Here is a 25,238-nt window from a genome sequence, read left to right on the forward strand (position 1 = left end):
AGCACCACATAGATAGATAGACAGACAGACAGACAGACAGATAGATAGATAGATAGATAGATACATACATACATACATACATACATACATAAAAAATTTTAAAAGATCTTATGCTTGCAAGGATGCATAGCTTCAGAACTCAAAGCTTTCCCTGATAATTGGCACCACTTCCATTTTCCAGTCCTCTATGTGAACAATCCCTTCCAATACTTTCAAGCTTTGAAGCAGAAGTGTTCTAATATGAAAGCAGGAGGAAGAAAAGGTGAGGGATGGCTGCAGAAGCTCTGTGTTGGTAGAAGGGGAAAGGGAAGCAGAGGAGCCAGGAGTCATGAACACACTCCACAAGCTGCAGCACAAAAGCACTGAGTGTGGGCACAGGTGGGTCCCAGCCTCTCTGGCTGGATAAAGCTTAAGCACGGAGCTTGAATGAAGACTTTCATTGCTGTTTGCTGTTTTGCTTGGCCAGTAGCCATGGCAAACATTTGCAGGTGGCTTGGCCAGATTTTGACACTTAAATATTTGAGGTTGTGATAAAAATCAGAATATTACTACAATATGGTTCTGTGCAGCCTCACTACACACACACACACACACACACACACACACACACACACACACACACACACACTTTAAAAAAAGTACTATGCAATTTCAAATGTTCATTTAAAGACACAGTCTCCAGAGAGAACTCATGTGTTCAAGTAAGTACTCATTTCCTCTTTGCTGAGAGAAATAAAAGAGTCAACCATCCCTAAATGCTACCACCTAGAGTTTCAGACTGAATCCACTGGTGAGATGGGCTGTGTTGGTTCTCGCTGAGCCCAGCGATCATACAGGAAGGTTTTGGATGGGTCACAGGGCACAACATGGAAATGACAGGATGTGTGGGTTTGAATCAACATAGTAAGCACAACAGGGAGGATCTGGAGAAAAGAAATAGCCTCCCTTCCAGCTTGGCAATGGGACAGAGTGCTAAAAGTGACAATTATCTCCTAGAACACACCAGGGGAGATATACAACACTCCAAGAGGGGGAATGAATGGGAAGAGGGCATGCACATGGGGAGTGCATTGGAAGGTCACACAAGAGAAACACCCCTCCTCTATCCAGGCACAGTGACAGAGCCTATCAATGTTACCAGAATGTATAGTTAGGGGCTATCTGGGTAAATTATTGAAAGAATCAACACTCATCTTAAAATTTAGTGCTAGCCTTTTAAAACATTGCTTCATGAAAGCCAGTGTTGTGTTAACAATGGACTCCAAGAGGATGGTGGGTAAGGGCACAAAGGGGCAGGCAGTGGAGCTCCAGGGGGGAGGAATGCTGTAAAACTGCTAGTAAACTCTACCACATTTTATGTTTTTCCCCTTGGAAGAAAAATAAAATGATTACAATTAGCTGGCCTAACTGAGAATTGCCTACCCTCAGTCAGTCCCCTAGAGTGAAAGCGTTTCTAGAGATTTAGATGCTGTCTTTAGAGGACCAACCCCACCCTCAAAGCAGGGCCCTGGCTTTCCATAACACCAACAGTTGTTGTCTGTGTCTCTTGAGAGCAAAGAAATCTTTACCAGAGGTACTTGCTAATATTTGTCATTGTTTAAACAAAGTCTAGAATCCAGATGGCCACCTTAATTTTCTGATTCTTAAATGGAAAATCAAATATGCCCATGGTAAGCTCACAAAATAGTCATTGCCTATACCACTTGTTTCTTTGGGTGTTACAACCCAATCGGATGAGCCAAGAGATGTGAGAAATGAGAGACCCCCATTCTAGAGCCTTCTGAAGAAGAATAAAGTGAAAACTGCGCCTTCGGTTCTCGCTTGGAATTCATGAATTCAAAACAAAGACAAAACTACTGACAGTTGGTGAGACAGTTTCTAAATATTTGAGCACATCATAATTTCCCATAGTCAACTGAAAATTCAAGCTGAATTCTGATGAATACTTCAAACACAGCAAAGCCCTGATCCTATGTATCTGTTTGTTTGTTTATACCAGTACTGTGGCTTGAACTCAAGGCCTTGAATTCTTGCTATTTTTCATTCCACTCAAGGCTGGTACTCTCCCACTTAAGCTATACCTTTACTTCCAGCCTTCTGCTCGTTATTTAGAGATAAGAGCCTCACAGACTTTCCTGTTCCTGCTTGCTTAGAACTACAATCCTCAGGTCTCAGCCTCCTGACTGGCTAGGATTACAGGTGTGAGCCACCAGTGCCTGGCCTTGCTTCTTATTCTAAGCTGACAGTTTTGGGAACATAGAGCCACTAGTGGTCAGCAGTATACATTTGTCATAGCTCTCTGGCTTACATTTTTGCCCTGTCTTCCTAAGAATCCCTGTTTTCTTATTCATCTATGTTTCATGTATTATTTCATCTTTTCTCTTGCAAAGTTGAGAAGAAAGGACTGTATCATCATTCTGGAGATGAAGAAGCTGGGCTGGAGGATCTTTGTTTCTAAGATGCTGCTGGCTAATGCCCATAATGCTAAGGGGAAAACCATATCATATAGCTAAAGGCTAGAATAATCACATGATACATGAGGCAAGAGCAATTTCCATCACCTGATACAAGGTGTCAAGGCTCCAGTGATAGAATGTTTCTACCATTTTTTTCAATATTACATAGATGGGAGGAATAAATCTTTGCTTTGTCTCCAGGAGTGAGTAGGGATTCCTGAAGACAAGGAGCATTGATAAGGAGGTATTATTAGCAAGGAATAGAAGTATAGGAAAAGGATCAGAGGAAAGAGGTCAGTAGAACTACACAGGTGACTGACTGAGAAGCTCTCCCAGAAAGATGGGGAGCACGGGGGATACCCAGTTGAAGAGGAAGTCTGGCTGATGGAACTTTCCTTTACCATCACCAAGATATCCTGCTCTCTCTGACAGCCACAAATTTGCTTTCAACCCTCTACAAGGTCACAAATCTCATTTGAAGAACTGTGGCCACTGAATGACTTGTTTTCCCTCTCAAACCCACATACAAAACAGCTCCCATCAATCCAAGACTCGCTGGCCCTTCTCTTGACAAATGCATCACTGTGTGCTCTTAGCCATATCACACCAGCCAGGAAGACGAATGAATCTGAACAGCAAAACCAGGAGACAGTAAAACCCAAAGAATCTAAGCACCAGCAACTCAGAGAAAGTTCAGAACCTTCCTTTAGCTCCAGCCAGGACCCAGAAACAGCTGAGGAGGTCTCCTTACCCAATTTGGCGGTTGGTAGAAGGTGCCTGGGTGATGACCGAGCTGGACTGAGGCGAAGGCATGGCTTGCTGAATGACAACACTGGTGTCGTGGTTGGGCATCCGGGTATTGCCCAGCTGATGAGTTCCAGGCCCCGACATGGCCCCACTGACTGTATTATGCATCGCAATATTCTGCCCAGAGGAGACAAAAGCAAGAGGTCAAAAGGAATCAATGTTTCATTCTATGTCCAGTTTCTCAATGGCCAAAACTGGAAATCTGGTCACGTCAATTAAACAGAGTTATGTCTTCTGGCAAAACTTGGACCCATTTATCTTGTTGTAACTTAGAGCTATGAGGACATGAAAAATATCTGTTCACCTTTACTTTTGTGTTAAGTGCTTAATACTGTGAGTTAGTGAATTCAGTCCTGCCTTAAGTAATGAGCACATTGGATTTGGTTTTGTTTGCTTTCCCCCCCTCCTTCAGTCCTATCAGAGTGGCCAATTGCTAATCTTTTTTTTTTTTCAGGAAATGATTCCAAATTGTGATCTGGACACTCAGCAATCCATGTCCAGATGGATGACAGGACCTCAGGGATTCAATGCAACCCTGGTAATATTCCGCTGAGTTTCCAGAATTGCAGGGAATATACACTACCGGAGAGAGACTTGCTTGTTCACTGTCTTTTCCTCGAGACTGCAGAATGTCTTCACCCACTCTACTCTACACACCATGTGAGCAAATGAGAGAAGGAACAAATGAAGCACTTGACTCAGGCCTAATACCATGTGGTCATTTCCGATGACTTGTACTAGGGAAGAGCTTTTTCTTTAAATTAAGAAAATCTGCTGATACAGGCAAGATAAAATTTAGTGTAAAGGATAGCTCACACCTATAACCCTAGCTATTTGAGAGGCTGAGATCTGAGGATCACAGTCCAAAGCCAGCCAGGGAAGACAAATTTGAGAGACTCTTACATCCAATTAATGAGCAAAAAGCTAGAATTGGAGGCATTGCTCAAGTAGTAAAGCACCAAGTGCTCTAGGCACTGAGTTTAAGTCCTGATACCAACAAGTATTCATACACAACTCACACTCATTCACAAACACTCTCTCTCACACACACACACCCACAAACATGGCAGTTCTTATTATACAACCTTACACAAAGAAGGAGCACACACTGAGGTAGAAGACAGCTGATGCAATAAGGGCAAAATTTGAGAAAGAAAATTCAGAACTTAGTAAAGAAAGAGATTCTACAATTTAGGCATTATGGCTCATGTCTGTAACCCCAATTACAAATGGGAAGGGCACAGTTAAAGGCTCAAGCAAAAAGTTAGCTAAATTTCATTTCAACCAACAAACCAGGTGTGGTGGTGCATGTTTAAAATGAATCCCGGCTGTAGGGAAAGTTGTAGGTAGAGGGATATGTTACCGTGCTAGCCAAGACAAAATGATGAGGCTCTAATCTGAAAATAAAACAAAACAACAACAAAAACTAAACCAAAAAAAGGACTGGAGGCATGGACTTAAGTGGTAGAGCACCTGTCTAGTAACTGGGAATGCAGTTTGCTAGAATTCAGTCTAAGTGCAAACTCCAGTACCATCAAAAACAGGGAGGAGGGAGAGAGGGAAGGAGAGAGGAAAGGAGGGGAAAGGAAGGAAAGGATGGAGGGAGGAAAGGGAGGGAGGGAGGAAGGAAAAAAGGAAGGAAGGAAGGAAGGAAGGAAGGAAGGAAGGAAGGAAGGAAGGAAGGAAGGAAGGAGAGGCAAGAATACTAAACAGACTAAACAGGCCTCTGAATAGCCAGGTACAATTTAGTCTACATAGGTGAGGTATTTACAGAGGACAGTTGGACTGAGGATGGGAGGGGAAAAAATGACATGTCACTAGCAATTTACTCAAGAAAAAAAATATATATATATACCTGTCTACACTTTGGGGTTAGCAAGGGAAAAAACAAATGTTACCCATGAGATCTAGAAGTGGTTCTTTGAAGTTCTTCTGCAAAGCACAGGATTTCCTGCACTATGTGTTAAATGACGGTGAGAACATATAAGGCACTGGAGGTGGTTGCGTCCATCACATGGCACCTTTCCCAGGTTTCTGATTTTTAAATCCTGACCACACAGTTTGTCAGGAGTCCAGACGGAAACTGGGCAACCTGGCTTAGACTGTGAGCCAACCATGTTGTCACTAGATCCCAAAGGTTCAAATGTACACACTTATTGGAAAGTTTTCCTGATGTGAGAAAATACTGTGGCTGGGTGAAGTGAGATGGAAGGAAATGGAGACTTATGTCTGAGTGACCATGCAGGTAAGAAGTATGTATGTATTATTATTATCTTTAAGTACTTGTACAAAGGAGTTTCAATTCAACAAGTCAGATTATGGGTACAATGCATCTTGATCAATGTCACTCCTTCTATCATTCTTTCCCTTCTTTCTCAGTCTGTACCCTCAAGTTTTATGTGATTCTATTTTCACATACATTAACTACAATGACTGTATTCACCAAGTAAGAAGTGAAGATTTCAAGAATCAGGCTCACATAATAATGACAATAAAGATAATTGTGTTATTCCTTTTGAGATTGAACCTTATTTCCCCATGTCTTAAAGATATCTGAATAAGGCAAACAACCATGGAAGCTCTTTTCCATTGACCTGTACAACATACACCATTTGTTTTTCACTGTCTCACAGTTATCTGCCTTGTCAACAACAGTGCAAGGTATGGAACAGGTCTGTCTCCTTACAATGATTTCCATTGTGCCATGCTTTGATTGTGGATCAATTAAACTAGACAATTAAATTTACAATGAAAAAATATAAAATGCATGAAGCCTCCTCAGGTAACCCTGGATACCTCTTCTCTATCATAGTGATACAGAGCCATCAAATCCTATAAAATCTACCCTTAGTGTCTTTCATCTATTCTGGTTTTTCCATCTCTCTGTTGGGTGGAAAGTCCACTGTTAGGACAGTAAGTTCCTAACTGGCCTTTGTCATGCTATCTTCCTACTTCCCATACGAGTGCAATAGCAGTCCCTCCCTACACACACTGATCGCACACTCTTACACACACACACACACACACACACACACACACACACACTGAGAGAGAGAGAGAGAGAGAGAGAGAGAGAGAGAGAGAGAGAGAGAGAGAGAGAGAGAGAGAGAGAGAGAAACAGCATTCCGTGTGACCCCCAAGGCTCGCCTTCCTTCCCCGGCTTCACTCCAGCCTCTGATTCTTCTTGTCTTGTCTTTCTGACTTCCCCTGCCCTCATTCTGACCTTGTTCTAATTCAGCACCAGGTCTTAGGATTTGGCTGTTTTCTGACACAATGTTCATTCTTGTTCTAACTCCATCTTCCTCTCAGACAGAACATCAAGCAGGGAAACCTTCCCCAACCTCTCCAAGGATAGGAATCATTTTCTTTTTCTCCATAGGCCTTATTACATTACAGTTGTTATTGGCTATCTCAGTAACGCTGTTTCTCCCTTGGTCCTAAAGCACATTTAGAGAAGGAACTACATAGGCATTTGTTCTCTGCTATGACTCCAATGGCTGGGTCAGTACTTGGGATGTCATAGAGCTCAGGAAGTACAGAGTGAATGAATGAACCATAACATTCCTAGAATATTTCCTGGTCAGTCTGAGAGTGCTAACATTCTGTCTGTTCACTTTGCAATGTGAAAGAATGCTTAGATGCCAGACACTTCTTCGATTATGGGCTGGATAAAAAGAGAGGATCTGGACTAAAGAGAAAGCCATACAGCACGTACACCAGAAAGGAAGTCTTTGAAAAGGATGCATCAATGAGCCCTTTAAGGAAGATGATGAGTGGTGGGCTTCCAAGCTTTGAGCACTTTTGGCACAATGAACAACAAAAATGGATATATTCACCATCAAAATTGAGGAAAAGAAACATCTTTGGTAGTACAAAGAACATAAATGGATTCTTCAGTAAATCATGTTAAATAAGAGAAAGGACTATATCAACCATCCCACTTACCAAAGCTAAGAATATTTTCTGGGAATCACTACAAACAGTAAGCAAGCTATTATCTAGTATTCCTTACATTCTCCCTCATTATAAAGATGTCTCTTTATCTTAGAGATCTCCATCAGAAATAGAAAAGCCTCCCAAAAGTTATATTTTAACTTGGGCAACCTCTCTCCCACACATACAAAATCTCAAGGTTTCATTTTCTTTCCTTATACCCAGAGAATAATTTCACAACACTTTGAAATATCAACAATTCAGAAAATGCATTATCATTTTACATTTATAGACAGTGACTTTTTAAAGCATTACATATTAATTTAGACATGAAATAATCTTATGAGTTTATGTTGTCCCAATTATGGTTTCAAAAAACCTGATTTCACTGAAAAAAAAGAATGGAATTTTGCCTCCAGATAAATTCTATATCCAATTTCAAAACTATGATTCTATCATGCTGAGTTTCTTTTCTTTTTTTTCTTTTAACATGTAGGTGTATATATTGGAAACTGGTGAAACAATGGCACCAAATGGATGACATTGGATGGATGTCAGAATGTAGATAAGGATTCTCCAAGCTCAGTCTTCATCCTTTTCTAGTTCAACATCTTTATGAACAGCTTGGCGAAAGATGTAAAAATCATGCCCATCAAGTCTGCAGTTGACACAAAGTTGGGAGACATAGCTTGTGTTCTGGATAGCAGAATCAGGATTTCCTTGAGCCAACTATGTGATCTGGCCTCCAAGAATGCTAACATTTATCTAGGTTGTTTTAGGAGATGTGGAATATCCAGATCAAGGGTAGTAATTATTCCACTGTAGAGTGGGTCATACTGATCACATTTGGCCACCACATTTTAAAGGGGGGAATTGATAAATAGGAGGGAATGAAAGCAATGAAGGCATCCAAAACGCATTGCAGGAAGAATGGCAGAGGGATCAGGGAATATTTAGTCTGACGAGGAGAAGACTTTGAGGGTCATGCTAACTGCTTTCAAATATTTGCAGGATTAGACACAGTCTATGTTGTTCCAAAAGGCATAATTTTAAAACATGGAATTGTGATGATAAAACCCAATTATAACTCCAGTTTGGATACCTCTTTCTAAGCAAGCACAATGGCAGATTCTTTACAAACTACATCTCTAATCTTCACAATGATTCAATAGCATAGGTGTCAGTGTCTTCATTTGAAGATCAAAAAATGATTCACCAATCACTACCACCAGTACCAGGCCACTCTGGGTACTCTTACTCTTTATGGGTCAATGCTGCAAAGACACATTTGTCCTTCTACCAGAATACATTTATTTGTTTGTAGAGATATTCAAAGACATAATAAAGATCTCATTCTCCTGGCACAAGGGGAAAGTGAAGACCAGGAGTCACCTGCCAGTGATGCCATCGGCAGGACTCCTACATGAGAAGGAAGATACTGCCAGATGACCTCCACAGTGTCTTGTATGGGTAAGAGTCCCTCACATGCTTCATGTTTTACACTTTGGCTCACTTGTTTCCAGATGCTTAGTAGTCTATAATATTTTTGAAAACATGGCTTGAGCATTGGGAGGTTTCTTTTAGCCCAGACTTTCTTTCTCTCCATGTCATCTGGATTAATTGCTTAGTCTCCCCAATCTCAGGAGATTCAAAGGATGAGTTTGGACTACATGGCCCCTGATCTTTCCAGCTCTAATTCCACACAAGCCTCTTCTTCTGTTATATTTTTATGAGACACTAAGAATCCAAATATTTTGTTGGAATCCCTTTCGTACAACTATTTAAGGATAAGTAAAAATAGGAAGTATGAACAAATAAATTTTTAAAAATATATAAGCAAACCTTTTAGCCCATACTTCATGTGCTACCAACTTCCATTTCTTTTCTAGATCTGAGAGCAAGAAATAGAAAGGGGAACTACTAGGTAGATAGGGATTAAAACCCTGGTGGCTGTAATATATAGCTAATAACTTGTGTCCTGCCTTTTATGTTGTTGTTGCTGGTGCTAAGATTTAAACTTGGGGTCTGGGGACTGTCTCTGAGCTTCTTTTGCTCCAAGCTAGCACTCTACCATTGAACCACATCTTCACTTCCAGTTTTTCAGTAGCTTATTGGAGATAAGAGTCTCATGGACTTTCCTGCGGAGGCTGGCTTCAAACCACGATCGTCAGATCCCAGCCTCCTGAGCAGCTAGGATGACAGGCATGAGCCACCAGTGCTTACATCCATCGTGGATTCTTTGTTTCCTTATCACCATAATGCCTTGAGCTCCCACTCAAGGACTTTTTCGCCCCATAATGGTGTGAGTTTGGGCTCAAATGCTTCTTCTTCTCATCATGCCATGAGTGCCTACTAACCAATACAAAGAGCCCACAGCCCTCAAGCAATCAGTATGAAGCCTGAGGAGCCAGTGCCTTTCAAGAGGATTCCTTTGGATTCTTCTTTAAACCCGTCTATGGGTGGAAAGTTACTTTCTTTCATAGATTTTCTTTCATTTTCAAATAATCTTACTCTGTTTACCATAAAACAGTTTCCTGCCTTTTAATTCCTTAATGAATAGAGAAAACAAATCCATTCCCCTATAGGATATCAGAACCAATGGAAGTGATCCTTACAAAAATATAGCTTTTATGGAAGTGATCCCTACAAAAATATAGCTTCTCACCAGACCCAAAGAATCCCAACTCAAGAAGTAAAGCTAAGAAATAATTCAATATCTCAACCAACTTTGCCTGAATTTCTCCCTCTTTGGCTGACACTTCTCACCTTTGATGAGACATTTTTCACCTGTCATGTCCTGCAATACCTTGCTCTCCATTCACAGTAGTTCTGGGACGTACAGGGTGTGAACAGGATGAGAATCTGGGAGTTATGAGTCTTGTTGCATACTTAGTGAGCTTGAGGTAGAGCAGTAATTGTCTTCCTGCATGCATGGGCTTGGAGTACAATAAGCAAAAAAACAACTTGGTGTATAAGAAAGTATGTCCATGTTCTAAAAAATAACTATAATTTCAGGGTGTGGTAATGAAGGATGAAGGGCAGTGGACCACAATTGAAAGTAAAGGTTGAAGCATACAGACAAAATGAGGTGGATTCCCATGAGTTCCCAAAATGTTATCTTAAAATCTATATTTCATCCAACTGCCAAGGTGTGGAGACTTTATGGGTTTCTCCATAAAGAGCCAGGGTCATCCTGACGCGCATTTACAAGTTGTGCAATCTTAGAGTTGTCTGCATCTTAATGATGCCTGGGGAAGTTATAAAGACTTTCAGAGCTTCCCAGATGTAAATAGCCATGAATTGCATCTAAAAGATGTTCAAGACATTCACCAAATGATGACATTCTAACCTGCTAGAAGGGACTGGACTTTGGGGGAGTACAGAAAGAACACTAGGGAATCTTGACTCTTCCTTACGGTACTCTCAAGAACAGTACAGATATTTTTTGTAGTCTTACTAAAAAAGTAGACTGGCTAGGTAGTAGGCTTGACCAGGTTCAAGACTGTAGTCTTTGCTACATAGGAGGCTGATATTTGAGGATCCCAGTTCAAAGCTAGCCAGGGAAGAAAAAATGATGAAACTCTTAGTCCCTATTGACTACCAAAACACTAAAAGAGGAGGTGCATCTCAAGTGGTACAGCACCAGACTTGAGCAAAAGAGGAGCTTGAAGTGAGCAAAGCTCAATTACTGACACAAAAAGAAAAGAGAAGTAAAAAGACTGTAGGCTTTGTCACAACTGAAGGTTCAGTGAAGAAGTAGAAAGTAGGAATGAGAGGAGCACAGGAGCCTTCCAAAGCTTCCCTGCTCCTTTTATGACATTTTCCTCAGCTGAGCAAGGAAGCAAAATAGCTTACAGAGGAGAAGAAAACCTTTCTGGGAATGGGGTATAAGAGCACAGGATTCTGGGAAAATTCCAGCCCGTTTTTTTTCTTTTGTGAATATGTTACTGGGGCTTGAACTCAGTGGCTAGGCTATCTACTTTACCTTTTTTGCTAAGGAAACCACAGCTCCAATTTTGGCACACGCTATGTTTCTGAGTGTGTGTGTGTGTGTGTGTGTGTGTGTGTGTGTGTGTGAGAGAGAGAGAGAGAGAGAGAGAGAGAGAGAGAGAGAGAGAGAGAGAGAGAGAGAGAGAGAGAGAGAGAGGAGATTAGAGATGAAAGTCTTGTGGACTTTCCTTCCTAGGGAGGCTTCAAAATTCAATCTTCAGATCTCAGCCTTGTGAGTAGCTAGGATGACAGACATGAGCCACTAGCTCCTGGCAACTCTAGCCTTAATATACACACAGAAGTTCTGCTGTCTGAATTGCTACTTATTCCTGGAAAATTCTAAGAGGCCTCTTGGCACAGAAGGAACCATGAGCACTGAAATTAGGAGGCCTACATTCAAGTTCACACCAGCTCTACATCACTTGGGCTGTGCTGTGTAAGTTCTCTGAGCCCTACCTTTCTCACCATTCAAATAAAGGCAATCGCCTAATAACAGAATGGTGGCAGACCACAGAGATGATGCCTGTGGCAACATACTAGGTGATGGTAGATGTGTACTCCTTTCCTTTTTAGAAAAGTTCAGATGATAAAGCTCAGGGGAAAAGAGTATTGTGGTGGCCATTTCAAATGACTGATATAAAAAGAAATAATAATGGCTAGCACTCAGGCAGCATTATTATATGTCAGAAAACTCACTTCAGCCTAATTGTCATTCTAAGAAGTAGGGATAGGCATTATCACTCTCTGACAGATGAGGAAACTGAGGCATAAAGAGGCTAAGTCAAAGTCAAAGTCATAGCCAATAAATGGATTAGTTCTTATCCAGGCAGTTTGTCTTCCCAGCTCTTTCCCAAGTTCTCAATCATTAAACAATGTGGCATCAAGTTTTGCAGTGGAAATATTTCCCTATTTGTGTGTATGTGTTTGTGTGTGTGTGTGTGTGAGAGAGAGAGAGAGAGAGAGAGAGAGAGAGAGAGAGAGAGAGAGAGAGAGAGAGAGAGAGAGAGAGAGAGAGAGAGAGAGAGAGAGAATGAGAGAGAAAGTACTGGGACTACTGGGACTTGAACTCAAGGCCTGGGCATTGTCTTTTAGCTTGTTCTCTGAAAGCTGTTGCTCTACCAAGTTAGCCATAGCTTCACTTCTAGTTTTTGCCTGTAAAGTTGTGGCTTAAGTGGTAGAAAGCTAGTCTTATGGGCTTTCTTGCCCCAGCCAGCTTTGAACTAGGATTCTAAGATGTCAGCCTCCCAAGTAGCTAGGATTACAGGTGTGCACTCCCAGCACTCAGCATTTTAGTAGGAGTATTTCCTAGTAGCAAGTGACAATGGTGAAATCCATACGGCCTGCAGCCTTACAATGGTTGTTACAGCAAGTGGCCAGTTACTGCTAGTGTGTGGCCGGCCCTCCAAATGACAGCCTGTCTGTCACTAATTGAGATCAATGTCATCACCACACCCCTCCAGTCGGGAGAACTTGGAATGTATTATTAATTTGCTTTAAAATGATTGTCTAATGTCCTGTCTGGCGAGCACATTGCCTACAAAGGTGACTTCCATACGACCCGGGGAAGATGATACTGCAGGTGATGAACAACTTGCACACCACTGATTTAATGCTCACCTGTCAGAAGCAGACAGTCTCCCCTCTTCCCCCACCACAGAGATTCCAGCCCCAAGACTATAGGATACTGAGCAGCAAATCCATCTTCCTTCTGCCCCCCTCCACACCCAGAATTCTTCCTAATCTTGTGTTTGAGGCAATCTTGCCCGCATTTTCCCTGCGTGCATTTTATAGCTATTCATTTAATGCTGTAGTAAAAATAACTCCAGACAATAAATGTCTTCTCAGGTGCCACCCTAGACTGTGAGAAACAGCTTGCCGGTGGCTCTCAAAGGTCCTCCCTTTCCTGTCAGATTTACAGTGGCCGCGACTATCCAGATTTCTGCTCTCCTTTCTGCTTTTATTGTCTAGGTTGCTTCTGCTAAAAGCAGTCAAACGCTGCTGCTATGGTTTGGACATGGCTTGAGTGTTCCCTAGAGGCTAATATGTTGACATTTGATACCCATTGCAAGGCACTAGGAGGGTGGAGACTTAGTCTGACTATGGTAATTAGAGGTGGGACCTCTGGAGGTGATCAGGACTCAATAAGGTCCTGGGGTAGGGCCACTTGATTGAATCCTGGTGCTTAATAAGAAAAAGGCATACAAGAGGATATAAGAACATCACCCCAGTTTCCCATCATGGCCAGGACTGTCCTAGCCAAGAAGGCTATCACCAGAGGTAGCTCTTTGACCTTAGACTTCCAAAAATGTGAACCCAAACAAGCCTCTTTTAAAATATAATTAATTCCTGTTTTCACTGTATTTGATGTTGGTATAATTTGGGGAGGGGAAGGGAAAAAACAAATTGTTTAAATAGGGATACAGGTGGACCCATTACAACAATGAGATGTATAAGACGTAATGTTGAAAAATGAACTTTATAACTTTGGGGGGAGCGGTAGGGAGGTGGGGGGAGATATGAGGGCAGGGATGGGAAGGGGAAACAAAGGAGGAGGCAACAATGCTTGATAAGAAATGTACTCATCATTACCTTGCTCATGTAATTGTAACCCCTCTGTATGGTATTTTCACAATAAAAAATTAATAAATATATATAATTAATTCCTAAAGGTTAAAAAGACAGCACTCTAGAGGACTTCAGTCACTAGAATTAAGAGTTGAGCCAAGGCCCATGGTGGGTACACCTGCAAATATCCTCCACGTTAGAAGCTAGTGTCGTGCCCCTTAAAAATGATATTTCTGGACAGACTTCTCACTGAAGAGCTACCCCATTTCTCAATAATCTGTACCTGAAACACTTCTGTGGGCCACCCAGTGCCTCCTACATGCACTATCAATCCTATTATAAAGATGGTCTCCACCAACTATTTCAGCATTATCTGAAAACTTGCCCCTTGTCACACCTCCTCCACTTGCATGAAGAGTTCAGTGTTTCCTGACAATTGTCCTCTGTCACTTTTGCACAGTGCACATATTACCTCTTCACAGTCAGTTCATGCCTCAAGACCCAGCTCCTATGTGGAGCGCTCTCTCTTCTTCTGGCCTGCTTAGCTTTTTCCTGCTGCACTCTTCTAATCATACCTCTAATGTAGAGCTGCATTCCCCCTGAGAATAGCCAATGTCTATCTTCTCAACCCACACTCAGCAGGCTCTTGAATATCCAAGTATTCAGTGAATTTGTGAGTGTTGTGTGATTGTGCACAAGTTTATAGCCTCTCTGTGCTTCAGTTTTCTTATTTATAAAATAGTAACAACCCTATTCTATAAGGTTTTAGCAAAGATGGAAGTGGGTAATATAAATTCAGTCAGTACTTCATCATCCATAAAATGTTAGTAGGCCTTGCTATAATTTATCATTCTTTTTGGTTTGTTTGTTTTGCCTTTTTGGTTTGTTCGGGACTGTAACTCAGTGTCTTACGCACTTGTTTGGCAAAAGGCAGGCACTCTACCACCTGATCCATGCCTCCACCTCTGTCATTTTGCTGGTTAGTTGGAGATAAGAGTCTCCGGGACTTTTCTGCTCAGGCTGACTTCAAATCTCAGCTTCCTGAATAGTTAGGATTACAGCATGAGCCACAGGTGTCACCTATTATCAACATTTTTATCATTATTTCTCCCAATGCTAACATCAGAACTCTAGTGAGTGGAATTAATGAAGTACTTCATTGTCCTTCTCCTTTCCCCATACAACTCTCTTTCAAAGCTCTTAGAACACCTTTCAATGTTTATTTCTTTTATTGACTTATTTATTGGCATTACTGAGGTTTGAACTGAAGGCCTCTGATATTACTATTTGACTTACTTCCCAGTCTCTTTTTTATTATTTTTTTAATAGAGAATGTCTCTCTTTTTAATCCTAGGGCTAACTTTAGTGTTGATCTTCCTATCTAGACCTCTCCTAATTCTGTGATTAGAAATTTCTTCTTCTTTCTTTACTGTTAAATCCTGTTCTTTAGACAGTAATTTCATTGATAGATCAACAGCATTTTCTAAAACATGAACTAAGGGCAGTATGCTCTTGTTTCCTTTTGAGTTAAGATAGAGTCGTGATTGAAATGAGCTTTAACTCTTTGTAGCATATAGAATATCTTCCAGCCCCTCTGTTCTCTCTTCTGCGATCCACTTATTCATAGAATGGCTCCCTACTTCTTTCCTTTTCAGGCTTATCAGCAATGTCACTTTCTCAGTGTCACCTCCTGACATCCAGGTATCCTTGCTATATCTCCCCTCAGTATGTCCATCTTTTCCTTTGAAGCATAATTCACCAGATGCATTTAAAAATACTGTGGCCTTTGGGATTGGGGGGGAAGGGAGGAGGCTGGGAAGGGATGTGAAGGGTAAACACAGGAGGAGGCTGTAATGCTTGGTAAGAAATGTACACATTATCCTGCCCATGTAATTGTAACTCCTCTGTACAGTATGTTCACAAATAAAATTAAATTAAATTTAAAAAAAATACTGTGGCCTCCAGAAAGACAGTCAGCACCTCTCTTGTCTTCCTCTCTTGCTGCTACCTTGCTCTGTCTTTCACAACTTGGCCACTGGCTGAATGGACACCTGGATTTCTGAAATGATGATAAGGGGACACAGATGTTGGCTAAGCCTGAGAAACCAGCATAAGGAAATAGCACGTGCTGACTAGAAGCATCATATTCTCCACAATCTCCCCCAATGGCATGGGATTTGGTCACATCCATCCAGAGCCACTGATGGTAGTGAGGCAAGATGGTCTGCCTTGCAAGTCAGACAGGAAAAGCCAAAGCCAGGCCATTAGAAACACAGGATCAGTTGTGGTCCCAAGGCAGGTGTGGGAAAGGCAAACAATCAGTGGCAGCGACATTACCAGAGTCTCCCACCTGTAGAGCTTAGGGGAAGAAATTGGTCTGGAAAAAAAAATCACAGGAGGGTCAGTGAAAATGCTAGGAAGTCTGAACATTCACTGAGAGCTCGGGCTAGTAGCATAAGAGACAAGTGGCCTGTTCTAAAATTACTAAACAAACTTCTCTCTCTTCCTGACCAGAAAATTGTCAGCTAACTAAAAATAAGAGCACATATAAAACCACTACAGGGATGCTCAGAGGTCTTTTTCTTTTGCATTTCAAAGAGAATCAAATACTTAATGACCAGAAACATAAATGTAGCACTTTCTTGGAACTGCTCATGACATGTTACAGACCTGAGAAGAGACGCCCACCACTTGGCTTTCCCTGGCCACAGTTCCTTGCTCCCTCCTTCCCCAGTGCCTGGTTTCTCCTGGCCAAAAAAGCAAGAGGGAAGGGCCAAGCCTGCTCAGACAAACTTTCTGGAAGACTCCCTTGCCTGGAGCCTTGGTTGGGCATCTACATTCCTGCATATTTGGCACATGATGCTCTACCATAAACTAGAAATGCTCTCTTCAGTGGGAAGAAAAATTTGCTACAAGATAGATTTCCTCCTCCAGAACAATGGAGCTTTAGAGAGAGAGCGCGCTTCATAGTAGAACCCATCAGGTAGCTCTCTGTGAATAGCTTTGTTGTATAAATTGTTCAATATCTCATGAATGTAAGTGCTGCTATGCTGGATTAATGACTGACATGAATTCAGCAACTTCTTTCTACCCTGCAAAGTGGTTGTTTTCTCAGAGGACAAGGACCTTCCAATTACTATTTCCTCCAACCAATCAGAAGCATTGTGACTGGTATTTGCTCAACCTTAGAGCCAAAACCAAACTAAGTAATGCAACAGAGGTGTCAATGAGAAGTTTGGTCTTTCACAGTTGACGAAATCACAAAAGTTTTTCTCTGCAACTTAATAAATCAGACAGCACTCCTTTTATAGTGCAGGGGACATTGGTTACAACTTGACATGACAGGCTCCGAAGAGGTTTCTGGAAATTCTGTTTGAATATTAAGAACAGATTTAAAAATGTTCTAAAGCTTTTCTAGCAGCAATTTTGGGGGAATGCAATGGTAGTCAATGAGGTGGTTTCCATTTTTTACAAGGCTGGTAGGATACCCAAATCCCAAATACTTGGATGGGCCAAATGTCACCTGTTACCATTCTGACCTCATTTCTTCCCACTCTTCAACTTCTTCACTCTGGTCCAGATTCATGCATACTTTCTTATTTATCTATCTATTTATTTATTTGTATTCACTTAAATGTTATTTGAACCCTCAGATCACCACTTCCAGTGCTTTTGTAGGTGCTAAAGACATGCGCCGAGAGGGAAATTCCTGAATCATTGAAATGCACACCTGTTCCCACCTGAGGCCAAACAAAACTTCCACCTTCTCAAATTTAATCTGCTTTTTTGTTTCATCATGCAGAACTTCTTGATGTTCTGTCCAAGAGTCTGGACACTAGCTGTTTCTCCAGAACAGAAGGGTTCTTCCTCACAGCTCCCTCCCTCACCATTTCAAGTGTTTGCTCCAATATTGCCCTGTACTGAGGCTCCTGAGAGGCCTGCCCACCAATTGGAAATGACAGCTCATGTTTTTTGGTTCTGCTTTCCATAGACACATTCACCCTTTTCCATCCACAGTATCCTCCCTCAAAATCCCCATCTAAATACACCAGGACATACATTTATCTATAATCCTAAGAACTAGAAAAATATAACAAGAAGAGCCCAAGTTTCTATTTTATTTTTCCCTCAAGGTTGTACTTTATGCATTTTCTCCATTGGATCTCATGCTTTTACTGACATTTGGAATCAGGGCCTTACACTTGCTTGGTTTGCTTGCTCATCACCGCAGCCACACTTTTGTCCTGGTGTTTATTTTGCCAGTTATTTTAAGGTGGAATTGCACAGACTTTTCTTCTTCAGCTGACCTCAAACAACAAAGCTTCCCTCCAGGCTCTTGAGTAGCTAGTATTATACAGGCATGAACAACTGGTGTCCAGCTTCATGTTTTCAAATAGTTCTTTAAAAGTTATGAACTCATTTTCCTATATATTTCCCTGCTTTGCTATCATATTCATTTACTTCTGTGTGTGATCCCCACCCCCTTTTTACCCTTGAGATATCTGTAACACTCTTCAGTGTCACTTTCCCTTTTGAAAAGATAAATTGATGCTTGTAGACTCCTCCAAGAAGATTTGATGAATAGCTCTGAGGAACTGTCAAGCTACATTCAGGTACCAGACATTATGTCCTTCCTGTTTTCTTGGAAACCCAACCTGTTCTCAGATACCTACCTTCTAATACATGTTAGGGTATTTCCAAAAGAAGCCACTCAGCAATTTGTTCCCCCTACCAACACCCAAAGTAGTTGCTCTGGAAGAACAGGCTCTCATCTGTGCATTAATATGTCTCTAGGATTCAAAGGGGGAATTTGAAGCACTAGGCAAAAAGGGCTTGGGTAAGTTGGTTTTATGTATACTCCTGATTTAAGCAGCTGAGGTGATGAGACCATTGCTCAACTAACTTTCCACCTCTGTGGCTCCTTCTTAGCATGTGATCCATGTGTTTCATGATATTGTACAAACCTGATGAAAGTTAATAACTTTTGAGTTCTCTCCATAGTTGCTATATCCAAATGACCCCTTGAATTGTTTTATAATGTTGTGACATATATTCCTGCCTTTGAGGTCTACACTTTTTTATTTCTTTAATTTGGAAGATTATCAGCTTTTAGATTTAATAAATTTGTTTACCTCTCTCTATATATACACATACATAAATATACTTATAAATACACATGTATAAATATATTATAAATATATACATATATGTATATACAAACACATATTATACATACACACATATGTGTACATATATGCATATATATATAATTTTATTGGACATTCAAAGCATCCAAAAGATCAGACCCTCAGTTTGGGACTCAATAATACATTTTAATTCTACCTTACCTGCCATGACTGAATTAGTTTTTAAAGTTATATAATTTTGTTTCCACTCTATTGATTTTAAAACATCTAAGGTCAGATCCATCACTAAGTGAATTCGCTCTGGATTTACCCATACGTTCAAAAAATCAAGATCTGACTGATAAAAACAATAGAAGGCAGAGCTAAGATGTGCTCAAGTAACCCAGCTCCACCCTGCAAAGATGAGCCCAGACAAGCATGGCTCCTCTGAACCCAGTTACACACCCTGAAAACAAGGTCTCTCTTTAAGGCCACAGCTTCCTATTTGTCTACATTCCTCCTGGCGAAACAATCAGGCTTGGAATAAGAAGGGCTTTATATGTGAGAGTCACAGGAGGACGAATTTGGCACCTGGTGTTTATGTACCATGAAGCCATCACAGTGCTGAGCTCAAATCTGCTTTTCACTAAAGTTATTAGGCAGGAGGAAAGGAGATACATTTAAAAGCTGCATTTTTCTACCCCAGACAACCAGGATTTATGGTCTGACTTGCTAAGCAGAAGTGCTAATACCATGAAATCTTTTTTATTTAGGTGTTTTCCCTCAGCAACCTTTCATTCTTGTGTTATGACACCAATTCTACAGGTCCCTGGTCTTCAGCAGCTGGGACATTCTATGCCAGTCTTTCCTGGAGTTCATTTTCATCCTATGATGCCTTATTGACAGCTTCAAGATGAGGCACTTTCTGATTATTCAATAGACTAAGAAACAGTATCTCCATACAGTCACCAGTAGCTTTATGTCTGTAATCCTAGCTACTCACTAGGCAGAGATTTGGGGATCATGTTTGAAACAAGTCGAGGTAGGCAAGTCCATGACACTCTTATCTCCAATTAACCAGGAAAAAAAGCCAGAAACTGAACTATGGCTCAAGTGCTAGAGCATTAGCGTTGAAAAAGCTAAGGGACAGTGACAGTGCCTAGGCCTGTACAATAAGAAAGAAAGGAGAGAAGGAAGGAAGGAAGGAAGGAAGGAAGGAAGGAAGGAAGGAAGGAAGGAAGGAAGGAAGGAAGGAAAGAAAGAGAAAAGAAAAGGAAGATAGGAACTATTTCCAAAACTAAAATAGAGATAAGAGCCCAGAGGGTCAGGGACCCACAAAAGAGCCACACACACACCCCTTACTGGAGCCTTCAGTGAAGTCCCTGAGGGCATCCATCTCTTGTTCCTAGGCTGACCATGTAAGCATGTTTGCTTTTTAGCATGCTTGCTCCACAAATCAATGCATTTTATTCAATATTTGTATATACACCTAGTTACTTTAAAATAAAATCATCATAGGCCAATGTGTAATGAAACAGGCTTTTTCTGCTGTCTTTTCACAACTCTCCTGCCTACTGATCACTTTATAAAACCCTTTCAAATTCCTTATAGTTAAATGCAGAAATTAAACTTTCTCTAGAAAGTCAATTAGAATTTCAGTGCATCCTAAAGGTTTCCAGCCATTGGTAAAAGTCATATTCAAGACAAAGATGAGCTCTCTTGATTTTCTTATATTATCTTCACCCCAGCAAAGTATCTTTATTTGCTAGTTGTTTCTGCATTTATGTAAAAGTCATATTCAAGACAAAGATGAGCTCTCTTGATTTTCTTATATTATCTTCACCCCAGCAAAGTATCTTTATTTGCTAGTTGTTTCTGCATTTATACCCGAGACTGACTTCTCTGGATAGCTAAATAATAATCTATCAAGTCATCCCCCTTTGCATGGAACAATGGCAATGTTTAGAGATATAATCAAATCCTATTGCCACAGGAAGAAAGACCAGCACCCAGAGCCCTGAAAGCCGTATCTTGCATATTGATCCATTGATTTCGATACCCTTTTCCACCTCCACGTTTGATAGAGGTTTAGGAGCATGCTTTTAGAGGAAGCTTCTTTTTCATATGAGTACAAATACGGTGCCATTTATTCTAAGATGGCCGAAAGACCGCTCATGCACCAAGCCTTTGCAGCAGCTGCATAAAATTTAAAGAAAACCAATGAGGTTGGAGGGGGGGACCCTCAGTAGGGTAAAGGGGGTGGGTGAAGGGCTCGTGGTCTTTTATCTTAATTTTTGTGACATGATCCAATTATATCTACTCAGTAGTGCCCTGTAATTACTAGCACAGATGAATAATGAAAGATCCCCTTGTATTCAAGCTCTCCTCCAAGTCTGCTTCCTACCACCCCTCCCCCCATGACTGACTCATATAAATGCTCTAGATTCACAAAGAGAGCATACCTAGAGCTTGTGGAATGCTCAGCCAAATAAAGGGTCCCTCAAAAACCTGCTCAAGAACTCTTGGCCTTCAATAGAAGACTGTGGCTAATAGCTGACCCTGTGAACAGCAGGGCAGTGGAAAATGATCCCATCCTACCTCTGGGCTGGATGTCTGTGACTACAAGGGTGTTGGCTTGCGGAGTTAGCACACCTTTAATAGGCAGGATTTAATAGTTAGGTTTCTACTGTACCTTGAGAAAACATAAAGGGAGAAGAAAAATGGCAGATGCATGGGAATTACAGTAATTACTAACACTAGAGAAGCTGGGACAGGAAAAAGATGGAAAACGCAGCCAGGTGCTGATGACTCATGCCCGTAATCCTAGCTATTCTGGAGGCTGAGATCTGAGGATCAAGGTCTGAAGTCAGTTGGAGCAGAAAAGTCTGTGAGACTGTTATCTAATTAACCGCCAAAAACTGGAAATGGAGATGTGGTTCAAGGGGTAGAATGCCATTTGTATACAAAAAAGCCATGGGACAATGCCGGGGAACAGGACTATAGATGGCTAAACCTCAAACAGCAGAACAAGTTTTGGGCTGAGTAAGAAGAAAGAAAAAGAATTGCAAGCTTAGGTAAAGATTCTGTTAGGAAAAGCCTAACTATTTGCTTTCAGAACTTTAGTGTTGAAAGATACCAGGGAGAGCCTTGAATCCAACTCCGGTTTGACAGCGAAGAATCCAGAGTGCAGAGGACTTCATCCAAGTGAAGGTTTCTCAAGTCCACAGTCAAGGCTCACTTACCAGAGGGGAGTTGAGATTTTAGAGTTTTTTTCTTCCACCAAATGGGAAGCATGGCTTTATCTCATGTTCCTATTTGGACCTCGGTGTGTTAGAGCAAGGAAATGACTTCAATCTTGGGGAAGAGAAGAGCAGAATGACATGCAAAGGAGGCAGGAGTTAGGGTAGAGGTCAGTGGATGACCATCTGCCCTGCATCACTACTGGCAGGCTGGAGGAAAAGAAAAGAGTTTCTCTTGATGAACACACTGGCCCTGGCTTTTAGGTCTAGTCGACTGGAGTCTCTGATGACAGAAGGCCTGCGGACACTTTTAATTATACTAGAAGGGCCTTTAAAACCTCCCCAAAGCCCAGCACAGTAATACTGCGGACGCCTAGCCACTAAGGGTACTTTGTCAAAAACAAAACAAACAATAACAACACACCAAAAACGCACCCAAAAGCCACTTTTGTGCTGACAGTTACCTCTCAGAACAACTAGGACTATTGGCTCCATGCAAACTAGGTAATACTCTGATAAAAAAGTTTAAGCAGCAGAGTATGGCTGCAGAGACAGGAGGATATATTGCTCGATGGTTGCACATATAGAATGTGTCGTATTTAAGGCCGAAATCATAAACTATATGGTTTTACCCCTCCAAGCTGCCCATTGTGTGCTTATAAACAGGAACCTGGCAGCAGGTCAGGCTGCAAGTTGATTTCCTTTCCCAAATAAAATTTTAAAAAGCAAATAAACAAGGTTATGTTGGCTAATGAAACATTACATGCCAGGCTGGGGAGAATTCCTTTCAAATGCATTTTCTCGTGCAAAAGCAACACAAAAGCATCCGTGAAAGGATCTTTTATAAACAATATGTTTATACAAAAATGCATTACTTGAAAGAAAGGAAAAACTATGGTACATCTCCCATGATGTATTTGGATTACATTTTATGAAATTAATTAGGGGTGGGTAGAAAAAGGAGAGTCCTGCAGTGCTAGAGAATTTCAAAATTAACTGAAGCCATTTAAAAGTGAAATGAAGCTATACATGTTTAGCTGTTTTTGGATTATTTTGTTTTGTTTTTGTGTTGGCACAGGGGCTTGAACTCAGGACCTGAACACTTAGCTTTTTCCCATTTGAGCCCGAGGTCCACTTCTAGCTTTTTGCTGGTTAATTGGAGATAAAAGTCTCATGGACTTTCCTGCCAGGACTAGCTTCAAAATGTAATCCTCAAATCTCAGCCTCCTGAGTACCTAAGATTATTCTATGAGCCCCTGGTACTCAGCAACAGGATACTTTTCATGGAGTGAAGGCACTGAAAAAGAAATTTAAATCACAACCACCATGCTCAACAGTACAGGAAGAGCTAGCCTGGCTGACTGACATCAACGGAAATATCTCCTAGAGAGTGGCTGATTCTCTAATGGAGAATCACAGAGCAGCTGGAAGCAGTTTCAGTAATAGATGTGTAAGAAATTTCACTGGCAATTGCCTACCTCATAGTTCACCACAGAGAATTAATTTCAATACAGCCCAAGAACTAAAGCCACCCTGTGTGAATTGGGGGCCTCAGGTCCTTTCCTTCTATAGTTTCCCCTTCCTTTCTCCCATCACCAGATGCCGTTCTAGCCATGAAGCTACTCGCACGTCTGATGGCCTCCGGTGCCCAGCGTCCAGACACTCGCATGATGCCACCAGATAAAGGCACAGTCAATACTGTCTGTGACAGTCACATGAGGACCAAGGACATTTTGGAATGCTGTTTTGATGGTGCAACCTTTTTCTCTTATACTTACTCTTATGGAGGGACAAGCTTTGCAGATCAGTAATCAGGTACCCCAGAAGGAATATTTCTATGAATTCAGAATATTCCTGACCCAAACCAAAAAAAAAAAATATTTCTCCCATTCTGGATCTTCAGTTCAAGTTTAACACATAAGTCAACTAGACCATTAGAAATAAAGAACAAAATGCTCAGCATTGCAAGAGATCTACAGACCTTAACGAGTTCAGCATGGCAGGTGTGAAATAGTGTCTGAGATGACGAGCTCCCTCCCTCTGCCACTCCCCACTCACCAAGCAATCCTGCTCAGGTCTCCCCACCATTCTGAGTTCTCTTCTCTCCACTTTTAAATACACAGCAAACACTGGCAGTCTGATGACTGTGGTGATTAATGAGGTAACATTTGTAAAATGCTAAGAGCTTTCCAGCTCAAATGCTCAAATGCAAATGCTTTAGACAGAATACTCTGGGTAACAGTTAAAACAGAGAAAGGGTTAGTCACCAGTTGGCTGAGAATACAAACTCTCTTGGGAAGGAATTGCAGAGGGTGTGTTTTGTGGAAGGATTTGGCCATGAGGTGGGTGAGCATTAGGGGAAGAGAAGCAAAGGGGAAGGAAGTTTTCTGTGCTTGCAAAATCTGAGACATGAATTATTTTGCCTCCAAAAGAAACTATTATTTTTTGTTTGTTTTTCTTTTTTTGTGCCAGTCAGGAGGCTTGAATTCAGGGCCTGAGTGCTGTCTCTTAGTGTCTTCTTTTGCTCAGTGTTGGCATTCTGCTGGAGCCACAGCTCCACATCTGGATTTGAGGTAAATGGAGATAAGAGTCTCAGAGACTGCTCTGCCAAGGCTAGCTCTGAACCATGATCCTCAGATCTCAGCCTCCTGGTAGCTACAGGTATGAACCACTGGCACTTGACAAGAGGCCATAACTTTTGAAACACAGTATCTTTTTTGATCAGCCAAAAGATAATTTAAGTATGTAAAATCTTTAAAATATTTTTTACCTACAATCTGATAGGGTATAGACCAGCACTGAAGTAAACAATATAGAAGCTTATGTCCTTAACCCAAGAAAAGAAGGCAGCAAGATCTAGAGAAGCTACCATATACTGCCTATGAATGGGTGGACATCATATGCCAATTGTGACTATCAACTTCACTTCCCTATTTTCTGAGAAAAGGGAAGAAACAAATTAATTCTTGATAAATTTGATAACAGATGTGCTTTAGAGTAAAAATCTCCATCAAGTATTCAGAAATTAATTACCCAGAAAAGCTTGTCTGTATTGCTAGGTACATTATGGAATTGTGAAAACCTTCAGCTGCTTTGTCTTTATCTGACTTGAAGCTGGAGCC

The 25,238-nt window shown here is 41.2% G+C and overlaps 1 protein-coding gene across 1 annotated transcript in view; it reads right to left on the bottom strand.

The window, feature by feature from the left end:
• Positions 1-25,238, bottom strand: part of Creb5 (cAMP responsive element binding protein 5) — a 443,969-nt gene that overhangs the window by 273,500 nt on the left and 145,231 nt on the right. The window contains exon 5 of the mRNA XM_069997230.1: positions 3,208-3,380. Coding sequence (XP_069853331.1) covers positions 3,208-3,380 — 173 coding nt within the window. The remainder of the gene's footprint in view (positions 1-3,207; positions 3,381-25,238) is intronic.

This window comes from Dipodomys merriami, unplaced genomic scaffold (genome assembly GCF_024711535.1).
Source record: "Dipodomys merriami isolate MVZ:Mamm:240054 unplaced genomic scaffold, mDipMer1.0.p SCAF_5, whole genome shotgun sequence".
NCBI lineage: Eukaryota > Metazoa > Chordata > Mammalia > Rodentia > Heteromyidae > Dipodomys > Dipodomys merriami.